We start from the raw sequence: 15,925 nt of genomic DNA, 5'->3' as shown, positions 1-15,925 counted from the left end.
CAATTTAACAAGTGCTCTAATAAAGTTGTAGTACTCGGCAATGCTGCTTTAAGACTACACATTTGAGGGATAGCAGCGGAGTCAAAGAAGAGCATTCAACTTCCATACTAGCTGAAGACCCTAACTTTTTTTTATGGTATGCACAGGATTAAAAAATCTATCTGGATGAGTAAGATGTATTTGATTGAGATTTGCCTGAGCTATTTGTGCAGTGTGTGAGTGCTTACCTTTTGGCTTAGCTTAGCTCAGTGTTTTATATGGTGATATTTGCATTAATTGCTGTTAGAGGTGAAGGTAAATGAATTGAATCAGTGGGGGTGGGTCTGGTTTGGTGTGAAGAATTGTTATAGCACAAGGTGAGAGACATTTGGAGTCCTTGTTCAGAAATAATGTACTCTGTGTTCATGTGGCCCAATACTGCAAAAGCTGCAATGACTAGCTCTCATATCTGGGTAAATTAAGTTTGTGACGGTTCTGTGTCTTTAATTTAGCAAGCTCTGTATTTGTTTGTATTATGTTAAGGTTTTGCTGTGTTGAGCTTTGCTCACTAAGCAGGGATGGGAGTAATTTGTACCAAAAAGGAAAGCTGACTGTGCATTGGATTGTAAGTAGTTTATGATCAGCAAGTTGGGCTTGAGAGGAGGCCCAGGACACACTGCACATAGTACGGATCTGTCCTGTGCCACTTTTGCTACTCTGTACGTGTGTGTTGTTTTATCTTGCCTTGTACTGCAAGCTTTAAGTGGCAAAAGTGTTTAAGAAGTTCTCATATATTTTCTCCATTTGATAGGAGAGAGAAACTAAAACTGGTTGGTGTAATTTACCATGTAAAATACAGATAAGCAAATGTAAGCTTACTTCTTTTTAATTTCTAGATTGTTGGTTTTTTAAAGAGGAAACATGATTTTGTAGACCTCATTATTAAGCACATAGGGACCTCTGCTATCATGGACTTGTTGCTCAGGCTACTGACTTGCATAGAACCTCCACAGCCCCGGCAAGAAGTGTTAAATGTAAGTAAAATGTCTCAAAGGATTTCTGTCTGACGTGAACTGTAAGATGGCTTATCTTCTGCTGGTTTTACTAAGTTTATTTCTCAAATGTGCTGAAATTAGATGTGTGGGGTTTTTTTTGCTTGGAGCTGCTAATACTTTTCCAGTGGAGTCACAGCGCTGCTGGGGACAACTTAGAACCTGAGTGCTGGTCTCTTCCCCTGGTCTTTAATATCTAAATTACAGCTGCCAAATGCAGTTTTAAAAATGTTTTGGACTTTACTGAACACATCTTTTGGCAACTGAACACTTTTTTTGGCATGAAAGTTTTATTTTAAAATTATACCTAAGGCTTTCTTTTTTACAGTTGATCAGAAACACTAATTTTACTTTTTTCTTTTTTTCTGAAGTATTGTTAGTATAGTCCTTGTTTAGAAATATCGACAGTATATCATGTGGCATTTGTCAGATGACTTTTTAATTTTGTTAATTTTAATTTAATTAATTCATTCACTTGCATAACATTCTTACTAACACCCACAAACACTTTTACAGTGGCTAAATGAGGAGAGAATTATCCAGCGGCTTGTGGAAATTGTACATCCGTCTCAAGATGAAGATGTAAGTATTGGTCTGACACTCTTCTGGGTCTATCTGTTCAACAAGTTGCTGTACAACATAGTGTTAGAATTTTTAGTTTTACTGTTTTCTGCTTGCTTTTTTCAGTAAGCTGACTTCAGTATTTTAAGTGGTCATTTGAGGGAGGGTGTGTCATTTTTAATTCGGGCCACCACCCCCCCTTCTCGGGCCGCCACCTTCTCGGTTTAGTTATGGCATAAAGGTATTGCCTGAATCTTTTTGCGTAGGAGAGACTCTTGTCCAAGTTGAAACTTTCACCTTTTTTAATTGAAGAATTACAGTCCAGCATGTTGTTATTCTTATAGTGAAAAGTTATGTTTTTCTGTTCCAGAGGCTTTCAAATGCATCACAGTCACTCTGTGAAATTATTCGTCTAAGCAGAGACCAGATGTTACAAGTACAGAACAGTTCAGAACCAGATCCACTGCTTGCAAGTCTAGAAAAGTAAGTTGGTTTGCTGAATTTCTGATTTTATTTTCAGTTCATAACAACATAGTTTTTAACTTTGGACCTTGAAAACCTTTAGAAATGGCAAGCTCCGCTTCTCAGGTGAATTTTCTTGGCTACCCGTCCTCTGTCTGTGTAATTTAAAATAACTCAGCGAGTAAGCAGAGCCCATCTGGAGGACTTCCTTGGGGGGCGTTTGTCTCATTATTTCCTGCGCTGCCAAAGTTATTGGGGTCACGCATGTGGAGGTCAGCTTGATACTGTGCAGAGTACCCATGGGAGACTTTGGCTTTGATCTGTTACTTGTTTTAAGTTAATCTAAGTATGTGTTTCTGCCACAGAAAAGATTCTCCTGTATTCCCTTCTTCCTTTTGCTGGTTATAGGTTTAGATTTGTGTGACTATTATGACAAGCTGCATCAGGTTTTTGATATGACTGAAAACTCCCTTTTTGTAGTGTTGGTTGTCAGATCAAAAAACTAGATCAATGGAAGGAATAGGAAAATATGATTGGGGCAGTGAGGATGGGAGTGATTGTCCTAGTGGTACGTGCTAGCTTGAAATAGCTACTGGTTTTCTATTATCCCCGTATTAATTTTATATGGGCAAATGGTAGCTATTTCTTTTAACGGCTGTATCCTGAAGTAGTTTTATATCTGATGCCAATGCTTTTCTTTTCAGACGAGAAATCATAGAGCAGCTGCTGTCTAATATTTTTCATAAAGAAAAAAATGAATCTGCAATAGTCAGTGCAATCCAAATACTACTGACCTTACTTGAGACAAGACGACAGACGTAAGTGTTCTTATTTCACTTAAATTATGCTTGCATAATTTAACTAAACTACTGTTCAGCAATAGCAAGTGTCTTCCATGTACTTATGACTGAACCATTTTTGTGGCCTGTTGTAGCTGAAGAAGTAAAAGAGCAAACCAAGTGATTGCAGTTGGCATTACTACACTTTCACCAAATGACTGGTCTTTCTGCAGGTTTTTTTGGAAGCTATTTTAAGTGCCACTTGACAGATCAGACTACATTTCATCAGTTTGTTTCTGGATACAAGGAATAGAGTAAATGCGTACAGTGCAGTGAGTGGGTATTGACTTTTTAAAAAGTTATTTGGAATTTTATTACATCTTCACTTTGAGAAACTGCTGAACAAATCTCTGTGGTACATTCAACTTGTTTATGTTGTTCAGGATAGATGAGTAAAGCTTGTTATCTGCCTTAAAAGAGGAAATAAAACAGCTGTAATGTTTAATCTCAAAATCATATTGGAGATTTCAAGCAAAATAAATCTAAAAATACTAGGTCTAGTGTTTGGAAAAATCTTGTTCAACCAACAACTTAATTCATATTTGTAACCTTGCGTTTTTACTTGCCTCTTCATTCTTTTCACATGCCTTCAGAACCATGACACTCTCACAATCCCACCTTAAAGATGTTTTACAACTTTTGATATTAATTATCAGATTTTGCTTGTGTGTGTTTTAGATTTGAAGGCCATATAGAGATCTGTCCTCCAGGCATGAGCAATTCAACATATTCGGTCAACAAAAGTGTTTTAGAAGCCATAAAAGCACGACTTTCATCCTTCCATGAACTCCTACTTGAGCCTCCAAAAGTAAGTGAAACCTTCTGTTACCAAATTAATTGAAACAAGACTGTCACTGTGTGACTGTATTTTAGGCAGGTTATAATAACCAACAAAACCCAGTTTGACAACATTCGGGCAAGTGCTCAGGCTCCTTCCCAGCCTGTTGTAACCTTTACTGTTCATTATGTTGTCCCTGAGCCAATGTGTTGTGCTAATTGATATGCTTTTTCAGCTTAAACTTTGTTTAATTGGCAGAATAGCCTTGAAGCAATTGCTTCTTTCTGAAAGCAGTGAAAAGAGATTTGCTATATATTGTCAAAGTGGGTCCTGTTTTCTGCTTTGAAATCCTATCTGGATAGGAAACACGGACTATGGATGCTTCAGTTGTTTGGAACTTTGGCATGGCTCACGTGAGGCCTGCACAATTCCTCTAGACTTGCCGAGGACCCAAGTAGACCAGCTTCACAGCATGCGCCCTGCACTCTAGGCTTTTTAACTGATTTAAGCAACTTATCTATGTCATGCTGTTGCAAAAGATAAATACAAGATACATAAATAGGGGGTTTACCTATGATCCATTTATATTTTTCCACTCAAATTTTCACTGGCAGAATTTCAGCTGGAGCACTGCACCCTGAACTGGGTGCCACAGTCCATAAGAAAGAAGGACCTGTGTGCCAAAGTGAAAATAAAGACCAGAGATGTATAAAATACCAGATGGGGGTGGGGGGGCAAGGTGTTAAAGTTTATTTTAGCCTGGAGAAGATGAGACCTCAAGATTTCCGAATGCAGAAGAGGTCATAAAATGCCAAGGAACTGTCTTTATTGCAACAACACGGCAAGATACAGGTCTATATTACAGTAAAAGCAGGGTTGCAAAAGATACTTGAATATTTTCTGCTGGTTGGACATAGTTAGCATTTGAATAAGTCATCTAGTGAAGTTACTGAATCTGTTGCTTGTTTTGAGCACTAGTTAAATGAGCATCCTTAGACTTTTGCCTGATATAAGGAATGGACTAAATGAACTAGCAGGATGTCAGTCGTCTTTTCTGATGCAAGGGCACTGGTCAGGCAAAAATGGCATCCAGTGTTATGGGAGGCAGTAGTGGTCTCTTTGTCAAAATGTTTGTGCCTTAAGACAGGAAGACATTTTCATTATGAATTTTCCTGCTCATTGCACATTTGCTACTAGATTTTTAGCTCTTACAGTAGCTAATACCAGATTTTTCTTATTGGCACTTAGTTATGTGACAACAGTTCTGGTTTGTTAACCAGCTAAAATCTCAATGTAAGAACCATGAGGCTTATGATTGTAATACAAGGACCCATTAGTGCATTGAAAGAGATTCTTGCTGTGTTGGAAGTAATTCCTTCAAAGGCTACAGATGGAGCTTGTTTCGTGTATAACATTAGAATAAGACATCAGAGAAGCTTGTTGCTTAATGAAATTTTTTTCACGTATATGAAGTTAGGGTTGTTGAGGCATTATAATATGTTTCAAGACTGTCCACCTAGCTGTTTTGTGTATATTGTAGCAATGTAGACTATAGCTGTATGTGGATTAACCAATGAGAAGCATTTCCTAGGAATTCTCTCCTAATCCCTTTCAAGGTTGGGTAGAATGCATCTACTTGGAGATCCTGCCTGTAGTCAACAATCAATTTTTACAATGTCATTGGTTTCATGTGACTGTTTTTAGTGCTTCCTGTCTATGGAGTTGAAATAAGCTATAGTGTTCAGAACTAAAAATTGCTTTTTTGCAGGGTGAAGGTAAGACTGTTGCTCGAGGACTGATTGTATGTATTTCTAAGCACTACTCTGTCATTGTGCATAGTAATGATGAGCTGTTTTTTTAAAGATATTTTAATGGGTTTTATGTAGTACCTTTTTCTTTTTCAGAAGAGTGTCATGAAGACAACCTGGGGTGTATTGGATCCACCTGTGGGAAACACACGTTTAAATGTGATTAGATTAATATCTAGCCTTTTACAGACAAATACAAGCAGTGTGAATCAGGAGCTTATAGAACTTAATAGCATAGGAGTAGTACTGGTAAGAACTTTATGCTGCTTTCTTTATTTTTATGGATTGCTATTAAGGTCTTGTCTGTTTTTTCTGTCACTGCAGATAATTTGTAGTATATCTTCCAGCCTAACTTTTCAGCCTGTTTGTGTTGTGGCTTCTATTGCTCTGTTTAAGAACTTTTAATACTGGATTTTACTGTTAAATTCATTGATCTGAAGTCAGCATTTTCCTTTGATCACTTGAATGGTTCTTACTCTCTACACCTTCATAAATACATGAAGTAGTTTTCTTAAGCTTATTTTTTTCATCTGTGTGTTCTCAAGTTATCAGCCATGTTCAGAGCTTCCCTGCTGTTTTCATTCTTTTCCTAAGTTGTTCTTTCAAAACCCCTTTTCCTCTCTTAATAATATATGGCACACCAAATGGTATCTCAGCACCGTCCTATAAAAGGACAGTTATTCTTGGTAGCTCATATGCCTTCAAACCTCTGAAAGCAAGATGTTGCACAACAAACTTTCACTCACTGCTTTTTGCTAATGTGGAATGTGTACTTTGAGTACTTCCTACCTCATACTTCAACTATAGCAGGACATATTCTTTGTGTTTAGGTTGACCAAAAAATTCAAATGTTGGTATCAGTTAAAAAATGACTAGCAAAACATGCTAGAACTTGTATTACAGTTTCTGAATACAATATGTAAATTTCTGCTTCTAAGCAGGCAGTTGCAAACTTAAAATGTAAATATATTCTCTGCCCCAAATTGTTTTAGTGTAAAATCCTTTTTTTCTTCAACTAATTAATATAGCTATGGTTGTAATGTCTTCATCTCAATTTCTCTGCACAACTTGGGTTTGCAGACAGGTTCTAACTTGTATAAAAATAGCTAACTTCACCGTAACTGAAGTTTTTCCTAGATGTGTTGTCTAAGGGAATATACATGCTGTGAACACTTGCATGTTCTTATAAGTAGATTATTTTGTAAACTAAATTCAGTGAGGTTTGAACATACTTTTTCTGTTGAAGGTTTTACATAAGGGAAAAAAAGTAATTTTAGCCATATAAACTTCTTGATGCTTCATGCTGTTTGCTGAAACAGCACATGCTTTACTGTGCAGACTTGACCATTAGGAAAAGTAATTGTCTAGTTCCAGTAACGTATCTTTATGGGAGGATTTTGTTATTTGAGAGGACTGAAGGAAAATTGGAGATCTTTAGCTGTATTTTGAATGAGATTTATATTGTTTAATACTGTTCCAATCACTGCACATATTTCCATAACTAATTTTATTTTACCAGTGACAGCAATCATTTGAGTTTTGCAGTAAGCAGTCATCTAAAATAACTGGACATAAAGCTTGAAAAAAATCTTTCCTATGTTTAAAAGGAAAAATGTGGAGAACCAGGAACATGCCTGAATGAACACTGTTTATTGTATCTCAACCTCAGTATTTATCGGTGTCTTGTGTAAGGCATTTAACTGCATCTAGATTATCTGAGGTAGCCTTCTGTAATAGAATAAAATTAGTAGGTGACAGGTTCAAAACAGGTAGATTTGATTTTGTAAGGAATCTCACTGAAGTCAGGAGCACATGATAAACGGTATTGTAGATGCTAGAAGGTTAAGTGAACTCAAAACAAAGAGAAATCTGTCAAAGGCTACTAAGATCATAAATAATACTTCTGACTCTGGGACTCTTTGGGCTGCAGTTAGCAATGTAAGTAGGGAATGTAAGTGGGGAGCGTCATTCCTACCTGTCTTTGTTCTCTGAAAATGCATGATTGGTTACCCACAGGGTAAATCCAGTTACAGTTGAGTTTTTGTTCAGATCCAGTATGATAGCCCTTGTGTTCAGATAATAGCAAGCACAAAGATTAACTTTTTTGTAGGTCACAAATTTTCTCTTGCACAATAATACTTACTGTAGAACTTAAAAGAATTTGTTCCCGTATAGTCATTCAAATGACTTGCTGGAGTGAGACTATAGGTTACGTTTAATGAGAAGACTTTGGTTTGTGTAAACATTGTTGAATTTGTTTTTCAGGACATGTTCTTTAAGTATACATGGAATAACTTTTTGCATACTCAAGTAGAAATCTGTATTGCATTGATTCTTGCAAGTCCTCTTGAAAGCACAGAAAATGGCACAATTACAGATCAGGATTCCGCTGGGGACAATCTCTTACTGAAACATGTAAGTTGTGTTTTTTGGGAATCTCTTGAATTTTCCCATCTCCAGGCTATCATAGCAGTTACTCTTACATAAAATATACCCCAATTTTACTTTATGTATAGAATGAACAGGAATATTTTTCTGTTTTTTCTTAAAATGTCAGTTCAGGGTGTTAAACCTGAAAGTGCCATAGAGTAGATTTTTGTGGCCCCAAAGTGAGCGTGTGTGCAGAGCTGCAAGTATTTATTTTCTTGAAGTTCCTCTTATTTTTAAGAATTAAAATTGCTATTTCAATAGCTTTATGCTACTACAACTCAGCAGCTGTAAAGAGAAGTAGAATTAATGTAGATTTAGCTTTTGGGTTTCTGGTTGCAATCTGACTGCTTCTTCTGAACTTTAAACCGTTTAATGAAAGTATTTATCCTGAACCTGAAATCAGTTGTCTTGTAAGACTTAAATATTTGTTAAAATCAACTGTAAAATGCGTAATAGTGTTCCACTTTACTACTACTAAGCATATTTTGCTTTTTTTGATAGCTCTTCCTTAAGTGCCAATTAATAGAACGAATACTTGAAGCATGGGAGATGAATGAGAAGAAACAGTGAGTAACTAGTTTTCTCATTCCCTGCAATTGTCTACGTAAGACTTGAATTGTGAAATGAATGTATGACCTGGAACTGATCTGGCCAATTCCAAAAACACCTGTATGTTAATATTTGGATTAAAGCTTTCTCTCATACTACTTTTTGGTAGCATTCTAATGCTTTTCCCCATGACCATTTGAGAAGACAATAGTTTGTCATTCTTGCCATGTATAAGATATTACTATGATCTTTAAAGTCTACCCATCTTCAAGGACAGAAACATACCATAAGTTTTGAGAGGACAGGAAATACTTTCCTCCAGTAAGCAATTGAAAATTATTTATAAACACATCAAAGCATATTACATATTGGGGAGCAATAGACTCCTAAGCAGTAAAAGCCAAGTCCTCAGCAATGGAATACCTTCTAAAAGTATGTGTTTGTTAACGGATGGAAGTTTCAAGTAGCTAACGTCTGAAACTGTGTTCATAGCTGGAGAAAAAACACTCAACCTTTACCTGAGGTGGTAAAACAGGTCTCTGAAGGCTCTTAAGTTTGGCTCAGGAGATACTGAACAGTAAATCTTAGCTCGTAACTTGTCAAAATACTGAATTCACTGACTGGGATGGTGTTGCTGGTTTGCTGGTGTATTATTTGAGACAGTTCTACTCCCCCAAAAATATTCCTGTTCTATTTGATGTGAATCAGATAGTAAATATATGGCTAATGTAACTGACCTGAAAATAAGAATGTTGAAGTAGGTGAAGAGGGTGGTACAAAGAAAGGGGATGTGACTTAATTTAACTGTAGAAAATATGCTCTCCCAAATGTCTTCTCTTTTATATCGTATTCTCCTGAGATTATAGAGAACTGCCAACTTTATCAGTGATTAAACTCTCATAGGAGAGAGGTATGGAAAGTTATTTCCATAGATACAAACTAAAACTATTCTTTGGTTGGCTAAGAATGTTCTTGATCCAGTGCTTACCATATGTATGAATTAATTAAATATTTAGTCTCATGTTTGCAAATACTGATGCAGAAAATATTGTTGTAAACCTCAGATTGTGCTTTTATCTGGAAAGAATTGATTTTTATTTGCGAGAAACAAGCAGACTGTTGTAAGTAATTCACCCCTTTATCCAATTTTGTACAGGTATGACTCCAAATACAAAAGATAAGTCTTTAAGATTGTCTAAAGGTATTTTTAGCTTACCTGCTTCAGGAGGTGGATTCTTTTTTAATGCTTTTGTATTCTGTCACTTAATGTTATTTTGAGCAGGTCTAGAAGCTTTCTGCTGGTAAAAATCTGACATAGTAAAAATCACTGGGATTAGTAAGCATTTGCTAACAGAAGATACAATCATATTCTAGACTTTTCGGCTAGGCAGTAACAAGTCGGTCTGCTTTGTCAAATACCAGCACTCTTATGGCATATCCTGTATTAGAAATTGTAACCTTTGCCATCATCATGCGTTGCTTGTTTTGAATGTACTTGTTACCTAAGCAGTTGAGGAAGTAAGACAGGAATCTCTCTCTCAAGTTGTTCCTGTCAACAACGTGATACTGTTTCATTCATGTCATCTTGCATTGACATAACATAATTTCAGTTACCTCATGTGTTAGATGATGATGGTAGAAAATGGAGTAATGCGATTTATGTTTGCATATCAGCTACTTCCTGAACTGCTGTCGCTTTACAAAAATTTCAGTCAAGTTCATGGGAGGTTTATTTAGCCAATTAAGTGGATCCTTCTTGATTTTCCACCTCCCCCCCCCCCCCCCATCATTTAAAAAGCACAAAACCTTAAAAAGCTGACACAGCAAATGTCTGGTTAGCTTGCAGCTAAATGTTTAGAAATTTAGTCCAAGTCGGAGCTCTCACTTTAGCTCTTTGGTCAGATCTAGAACGGTTCCAGCTGATCATAGCTACTCAAAGCACTACTCTAAAAACTGGTAATTCCTGTTTCTACAAAGCAGTTCTGTCACATAAAAAATATTTGAACCACCGTGTAATTGTACCTTTGGTATGCAGTTAAATGTCATTCCTAAACTTCGGGAAAGCAATGATCCTAACTTAAATTTCAGTTGGTCATACCATTCTAGCTCTGTATGCTAAATGTAATGTTAAGAAACTCTGTAATACTAGATCACACTTGAGATTTAAGAATTTTTTCTCTTTTGATCATGGAATCAAAGCTCTGAGATAATGTTTGGTGTATTGGGGTTTTGAAAAATACTCTCAGCAACAGAAAATTCCTAAAAACTATGGATCTGTTGTTAATTTTGTCTTTATCTTGATAATGCTGTACGTTGTTGTGTTTTTTTTTACGCACACACATGTGAAAGCAGAAATAATCTGTTCAGATACTCTGCACTTCCTGCTTGTTAAATCTTCTGAAGTGGCTCAGTGTGGTCAAACCAGTTGGTATCTTAAATTCTCGAGTATTTTTGTGAACCTTTGGTTTTAGGATGCAAATCTTCTGCTTAAGAACCCCTACGCTATTTGTCTTGTGTAACTTCTTGACTCTGGTAGAGTGTTTTATAACAAAGTATAGTAGCACAGTTGCTCTAAGTGTGGGCAGTTGAATTCCTTTTGTCTCTTGCAGGGCTGAAGGAGGAAGACGGCATGGTTATATGGGTCATCTGACAAGGATAGCAAACTGTATTGTGCATAGTACAGATAAGGGGCCAAACAGTACACTAGTCCAACAGCTCATTAAAGGTAATGTTAATGGTCTTAAGTTTGTCTTCATGGCTTTCATTATCAAATTTTGAGGAAATAAATCAAACTTAAATTAAAAGACAGCTTTTGGATAAAAGAAGAAAATACTGATTATTTCTGACGCATTCAATTTAAAACCAGCCATCCTTAAACGTATGCTTTTTTTTCAAACAGTATCAAAGCTCCCTGAAATAAATGCAAAGAGATGCTGACCTGCTTAATTTGGACTTGTTTGCTAGATGGAGTAATCCTTATGAATTTAGGAGGTTGTGTATGTTCTTTGCAGCATTACTGGTTGAGCAGAAGAGAACAATTAAAAATTAAGTGATGTTCCTTTGTCAGTAGTATCAAATTGAGATTTTTCTGTTTCCTATGCTAGAGCTTCCAGAGGAGGTCAGAGAGCGATGGGAGACATTCTGCACAAGCTCTTTAGGAGAAACTAACAAGAGGAATACAGTGGACCTGGTAGGTAGTGGTGGGTAACGTATCAAAATTGCTGCTGTTTACTTGGGCCCCAGTTTCTTTTTGTCAGCAGCACAACCAGTCTTCCCAACTACGATGTACTTGTGTCAACAAGTATGTCTAGTTGTTGAGCTATGGAACTGATAATTCTTTAGTTTACTTTTCAACTAAAGTCGTATCATTTATATTTTGTACGGGAATCTTGCAGTAGCTCAGCTTGTATAGCTCGTCCCAGACAATGACCAAGAAGGAAGATTTCTTTATAGCTTCAAGCTAGTATCCTTGAAAGCTGCTGTCTGCTTGAAAAGTACAAACTAAAACTGCAGGAGCTGGTGTTTATTGCTTTATCTACAATATGTAAATGAGATTATGTAAATTTAATGGGAAAATGCTACCTGCATCCCACTGCATGTGTAACTGACGTTGCTTAAGCCAAGTAACTTTGCATACTTTTGTTGTGTATCTGTCATATTTCTTCTGCACACAGCAGTAGTGATTTCACTTTTAGAAAAAAGCTAAACTTAAGTAGAAGTATGAAGAGGCTTTGTGTAATCATATTAAACATACAGTTTAAGAGTAGTCACTTGGAGACTTTAATAAGCAGAGACTGTTTCCAATGTCAGCAGATGAATTAATGAATTTTAATATACCTGACTTCTCCAGGAATGCACTGCTTTGCATGTGGCTTCATTAATTTGTGCTGGTGCTATATTAATTGGGCTATAAGACTAGTAGACTGCTAAATTTGCTATTTCAACATAATATAGCAACTGGAAGGTAATACTAACATGATGTATGTGGCAACAGAAGCAATAGGAAATTAATCTGAAACTGTGCAACTTGTGGGCAGGATGAAATGATGTACAGATAGTATTTTTTCCATGAGCCTGTGAATGCAAATAAGTTCATAGTGCTTGTAGAATAATGATATTTTCCTCTTGTTAGAAACTACTTCTTGGCCAAGGCCAAGAGGAGAGTCATCTAAAGAGGCAGAATTTTAAGCTGATTTATAATTAATAACATTGAAATTAGCTCTTTAGATACGTAATCATTTACTTGGACTGTAATTACTTTACTGTAATAACAGTAAAACCTCATTTCAAACATATCTCCAAACTCCACAATATTCAGTTGGATAGGAATAAGAAGCATTCAAACAAATTCTTGTATCTGAAATGCCATCTGGAAAATACTGTGTCTTTGGATTTCTAAATTTATAGGCTTTGTTTCTGCTTGTGTGATCAATTCTCATGAGCCTTGGATTAGCATTTAGTTCAAAGATAAGCAGTAATGGACAGTACAATGTGGTGTAGGAGATATTAAAAGACAGATCTCATAGAAAACTCAGCTTGTTGTTTTACTGAGTCAAGCTGGTTATTGTATGGGTGTATCCTGAAAGCACAGCCCCACAGTATTTCTTCCCAGTCATACTGTCCCCTAATATCCATGCTTTTGATCTGTGCTTCGGTCTGCATAGACCTGTCCTCTCCATCTGTAAACCTGGACAATTTGGTATGTCTGAGTGTTTAAGCTCTTCTGTAAGTAGATGATAGCATCCTGGGTTAAAACAACAGCTTATCAGAACTACTGTTTATACCTGAAATATTATATACCTGATTTAATGCGCAGATTTTCAGTGTCCCCAGAGCAAGATCTTAAGCACACCTTTCTTAATATTCTATGGATTAGCCTTATGTTTATTGCTGGGTACAGGAGTAGACTGACTGACTTGGTTCAAGGTTTTCCTCTCCTAAGCAAGCTGTTGAGCAGAATCTAGTCATGGGTGATATAATAGTTAAGCACGCAGTTCCTGATCTGAATGACAGAACTGTCATTTACTGTTATACTTGATCTTGTTCAGTCAACTTACTGGATTTACTAAGCTCAGATGATGTGATCTTTGTGTATGCATACTCTTATGATGTGAAGTTCATTAAAAAATAGTCAATAAGTTAGCTGTGTGAAGGCTATGGAAATAACTGATCTTGCAAGTACTTGCAATGCTTCAGTCATTTGGTGCTCAACAAAGAGAACTCTTTTACTATAATAGAACAAGATACGTGGTCCTGGGGTCCCATGCATAATGAACTGCTTCTGCAGCCATGAGACTATTCTTTTTCAGTTGTTTGTATTGTAAATCTATCAACAGGGATGTTGATTGTAAATCTATCAACACTTTATCCCTTTCTCTCTCTCCCTCTCTAGGCTTTTCTGTCTTTCAAACAAGTTCTTGTAACATTTCTAAAACAACAGTAACTGCAGACTTAGTTCTGCTACATGCTCACTTCTATCTCAGAGTTTCCCCAAAACAGTTTACAAACTGGAAGTTTATTTTTGTCTTTCCACTGGTAATTGACCTTCTGGTAGAAGGCAGGCAGTACTTCACTAAGCTTACCTACTTACACTTACCTAACTGAAGATTAAACAAATGGGCAATAATTGTTCATTTTCTCTTTAGAACAAGGTGCATTGAAGATGCTGGTACAGTGGAAAATGCTATACAATTTGTAATACTAGGTTTGTACAAGAGACTTTGTATAACTTTAATGTGTCTCTTTATGGCATCCTTCCCATATTAGTCACGATATTGAATGTTCGTGAGGTATACTTAAAGACTAGGTGAGGAGAATATACCTCCCATAAGCCTAAAAATAACAGTCTACAGGACAAATTGTTCACGGTTGCCTTAAAAGCCACCATCTTTCTCTTAAGGAAAATCCTTCTCAATATTACCAGGAAATGTGGCAAAAAACGCCACACATTAGAATGAATTATTTGTGAAAAGTGCCTGCGCTGTGTGTTAGTGTTAGAAAGTGACTGGTCTGAACAGTGAGGAGCTTTCTTAAGTAAAGAATTAATTGCTGGAATTTGCAGTGGTCATTCCCACTCCCTTCCCTGGCATAATTCTGCCACTTATTTATTAGGGTGGAGTAATGCTAGTTTCTTCTTTCAGGTTTATGCTGCAACTACAGCAGCTGTCAGAAGACAAGAGAAGTAACTCATGAGAAGTAACTTGTGTATCTTAGGCCTTATCTCCTGTTGATTCCCAAAGGGAGAGCCTGGGGGAGAAGACACTATGTCTAGCTAAGAGTCCTGAGCTTATTTCTGTTACAGTAAGGGCAGGATTTCTACTGGGGATTAACTCGTTCATCAGTAGTAACTAAAACTAAATAAACAACTTCTTACATGGTTTTGGGTGTCTTTTCCCCCAACAAGTTGCAGTTGTAGAAGGAGTAGGTATATTACCTTTTGTCCTCTCAAAATGTGCCCACATGAAGGGGGTGGTATCTAGGGCAGCTCAGTTTGTGGTATGGAATGCCATATAATTACCTGGAAGTGTGCAGACTTTGCAAGAATATTTTCATAAATATACACTGAGCACTAACCTTCAATGGACTTGGTCTGTCATTTGATATAACAGTTCTTCTCCAGACACAGCAAGCCCAGAGACCATTTGGTGCATTACCGTTCTTCCCACTTCCTGACAGTTTTAGTGTTGAGAGGTCAGGCTTCCTTCAGAAATTCACTAACTTGAAGTCAGGGTACTTCTAGAATGCAAATTGCAGTGCAGGACTAAATGGTAGATATGCCAGAATAAAGCACTCCCAATCACTTTTTTAAGTACGCGTTATACTAACAGAGGAAAAAGCATAAAAGCACAATATAATTCAGACACACTTCACAATATACTTCAACTTTCTTCATCTGTCTTGCATACATGTCCTCACTGTAGCATTGCCCTATGATATTTGTGGGAGCGTAGAAAGGTGTCTGTCTTGTATGAAGCCTTGTATGTGTTTCAGTACTCCTTTTGTTAGACTTGTATTTTCTTCAAAAAAATAAAAAGAATCCATGAACCACCTGACTTCACTTGAGAATCTGTAACATGGAGTTCTAGGCGTGTGTAGAATAATGCAATATATTATAGTGCAGTATAAATTTTGTCATCTGTAGATTTGCTTTATACTAGTGATCCTTCAGAGTATGTCTTAAGGGTCAGCTGTCACTACTTTAGCTAATTGCTGTCCCAGCTAAAATTATTTTGGTGTGCTGTTCTGATTGAAGATGAGTACTTCCAAGAACATGTTGCTTAAATTGTCACTGAACAAACTATTCCCACTAGTTCTATGTCAGATCATCAAAAAAAACCTCTTCTTTCAAGGGTGATGTTTAAAACAGCAGTTGCTGTGGCAACAACTCCATGTTTGTTTCTGCAAGTACACATTGGTTACGAATTTCTGAAGTTTAATTCTTTTGTCTTTTTGTAAATATTGTAGATA

The 15,925-nt window shown here is 36.7% G+C and overlaps 1 protein-coding gene across 15 annotated transcripts in view; it reads left to right on the top strand.

Annotated features, from left to right (window-relative positions):
* PPP6R3 (protein phosphatase 6 regulatory subunit 3) overlaps positions 1–15,925 on the top strand; it is a 65,351-nt gene that overhangs the window by 27,503 nt on the left and 21,923 nt on the right. For 13 of the 15 annotated variants that reach the window (XR_012675696.1, XR_012675695.1, XM_075162894.1 and 10 more), the window contains 10 exons: positions 876–1,013; positions 1,548–1,613; positions 1,963–2,075; positions 2,759–2,872; positions 3,572–3,701; positions 5,576–5,728; positions 7,745–7,894; positions 8,411–8,475; positions 11,068–11,183; positions 11,563–11,648. Coding sequence is in view for 13 of the 15 variants with exons in the window: in XM_075162894.1 (XP_075018995.1) it covers positions 876–1,013; positions 1,548–1,613; positions 1,963–2,075; positions 2,759–2,872; positions 3,572–3,701; positions 5,576–5,728; positions 7,745–7,894; positions 8,411–8,475; positions 11,068–11,183; positions 11,563–11,648 (1,131 nt within the window). In the remaining 2 variants the exon portion in view is untranslated. The remainder of the gene's footprint in view (positions 1–875; positions 1,014–1,547; positions 1,614–1,962; positions 2,076–2,758; positions 2,873–3,571; positions 3,702–5,575; positions 5,729–7,744; positions 7,895–8,410; positions 8,476–11,067; positions 11,184–11,562; positions 11,649–15,925) is intronic. The other 2 variants (XM_075162906.1, XM_075162904.1) reach the window with 1 other exon arrangement.

The sequence above is a fragment of the Calonectris borealis genome, chromosome 14, assembly GCF_964195595.1.
Source record: "Calonectris borealis chromosome 14, bCalBor7.hap1.2, whole genome shotgun sequence".
NCBI lineage: Eukaryota > Metazoa > Chordata > Aves > Procellariiformes > Procellariidae > Calonectris > Calonectris borealis.
Note: the sequence above shows the minus strand (reverse complement) of the source record. Positions and strands in the feature narration are given on the sequence as shown.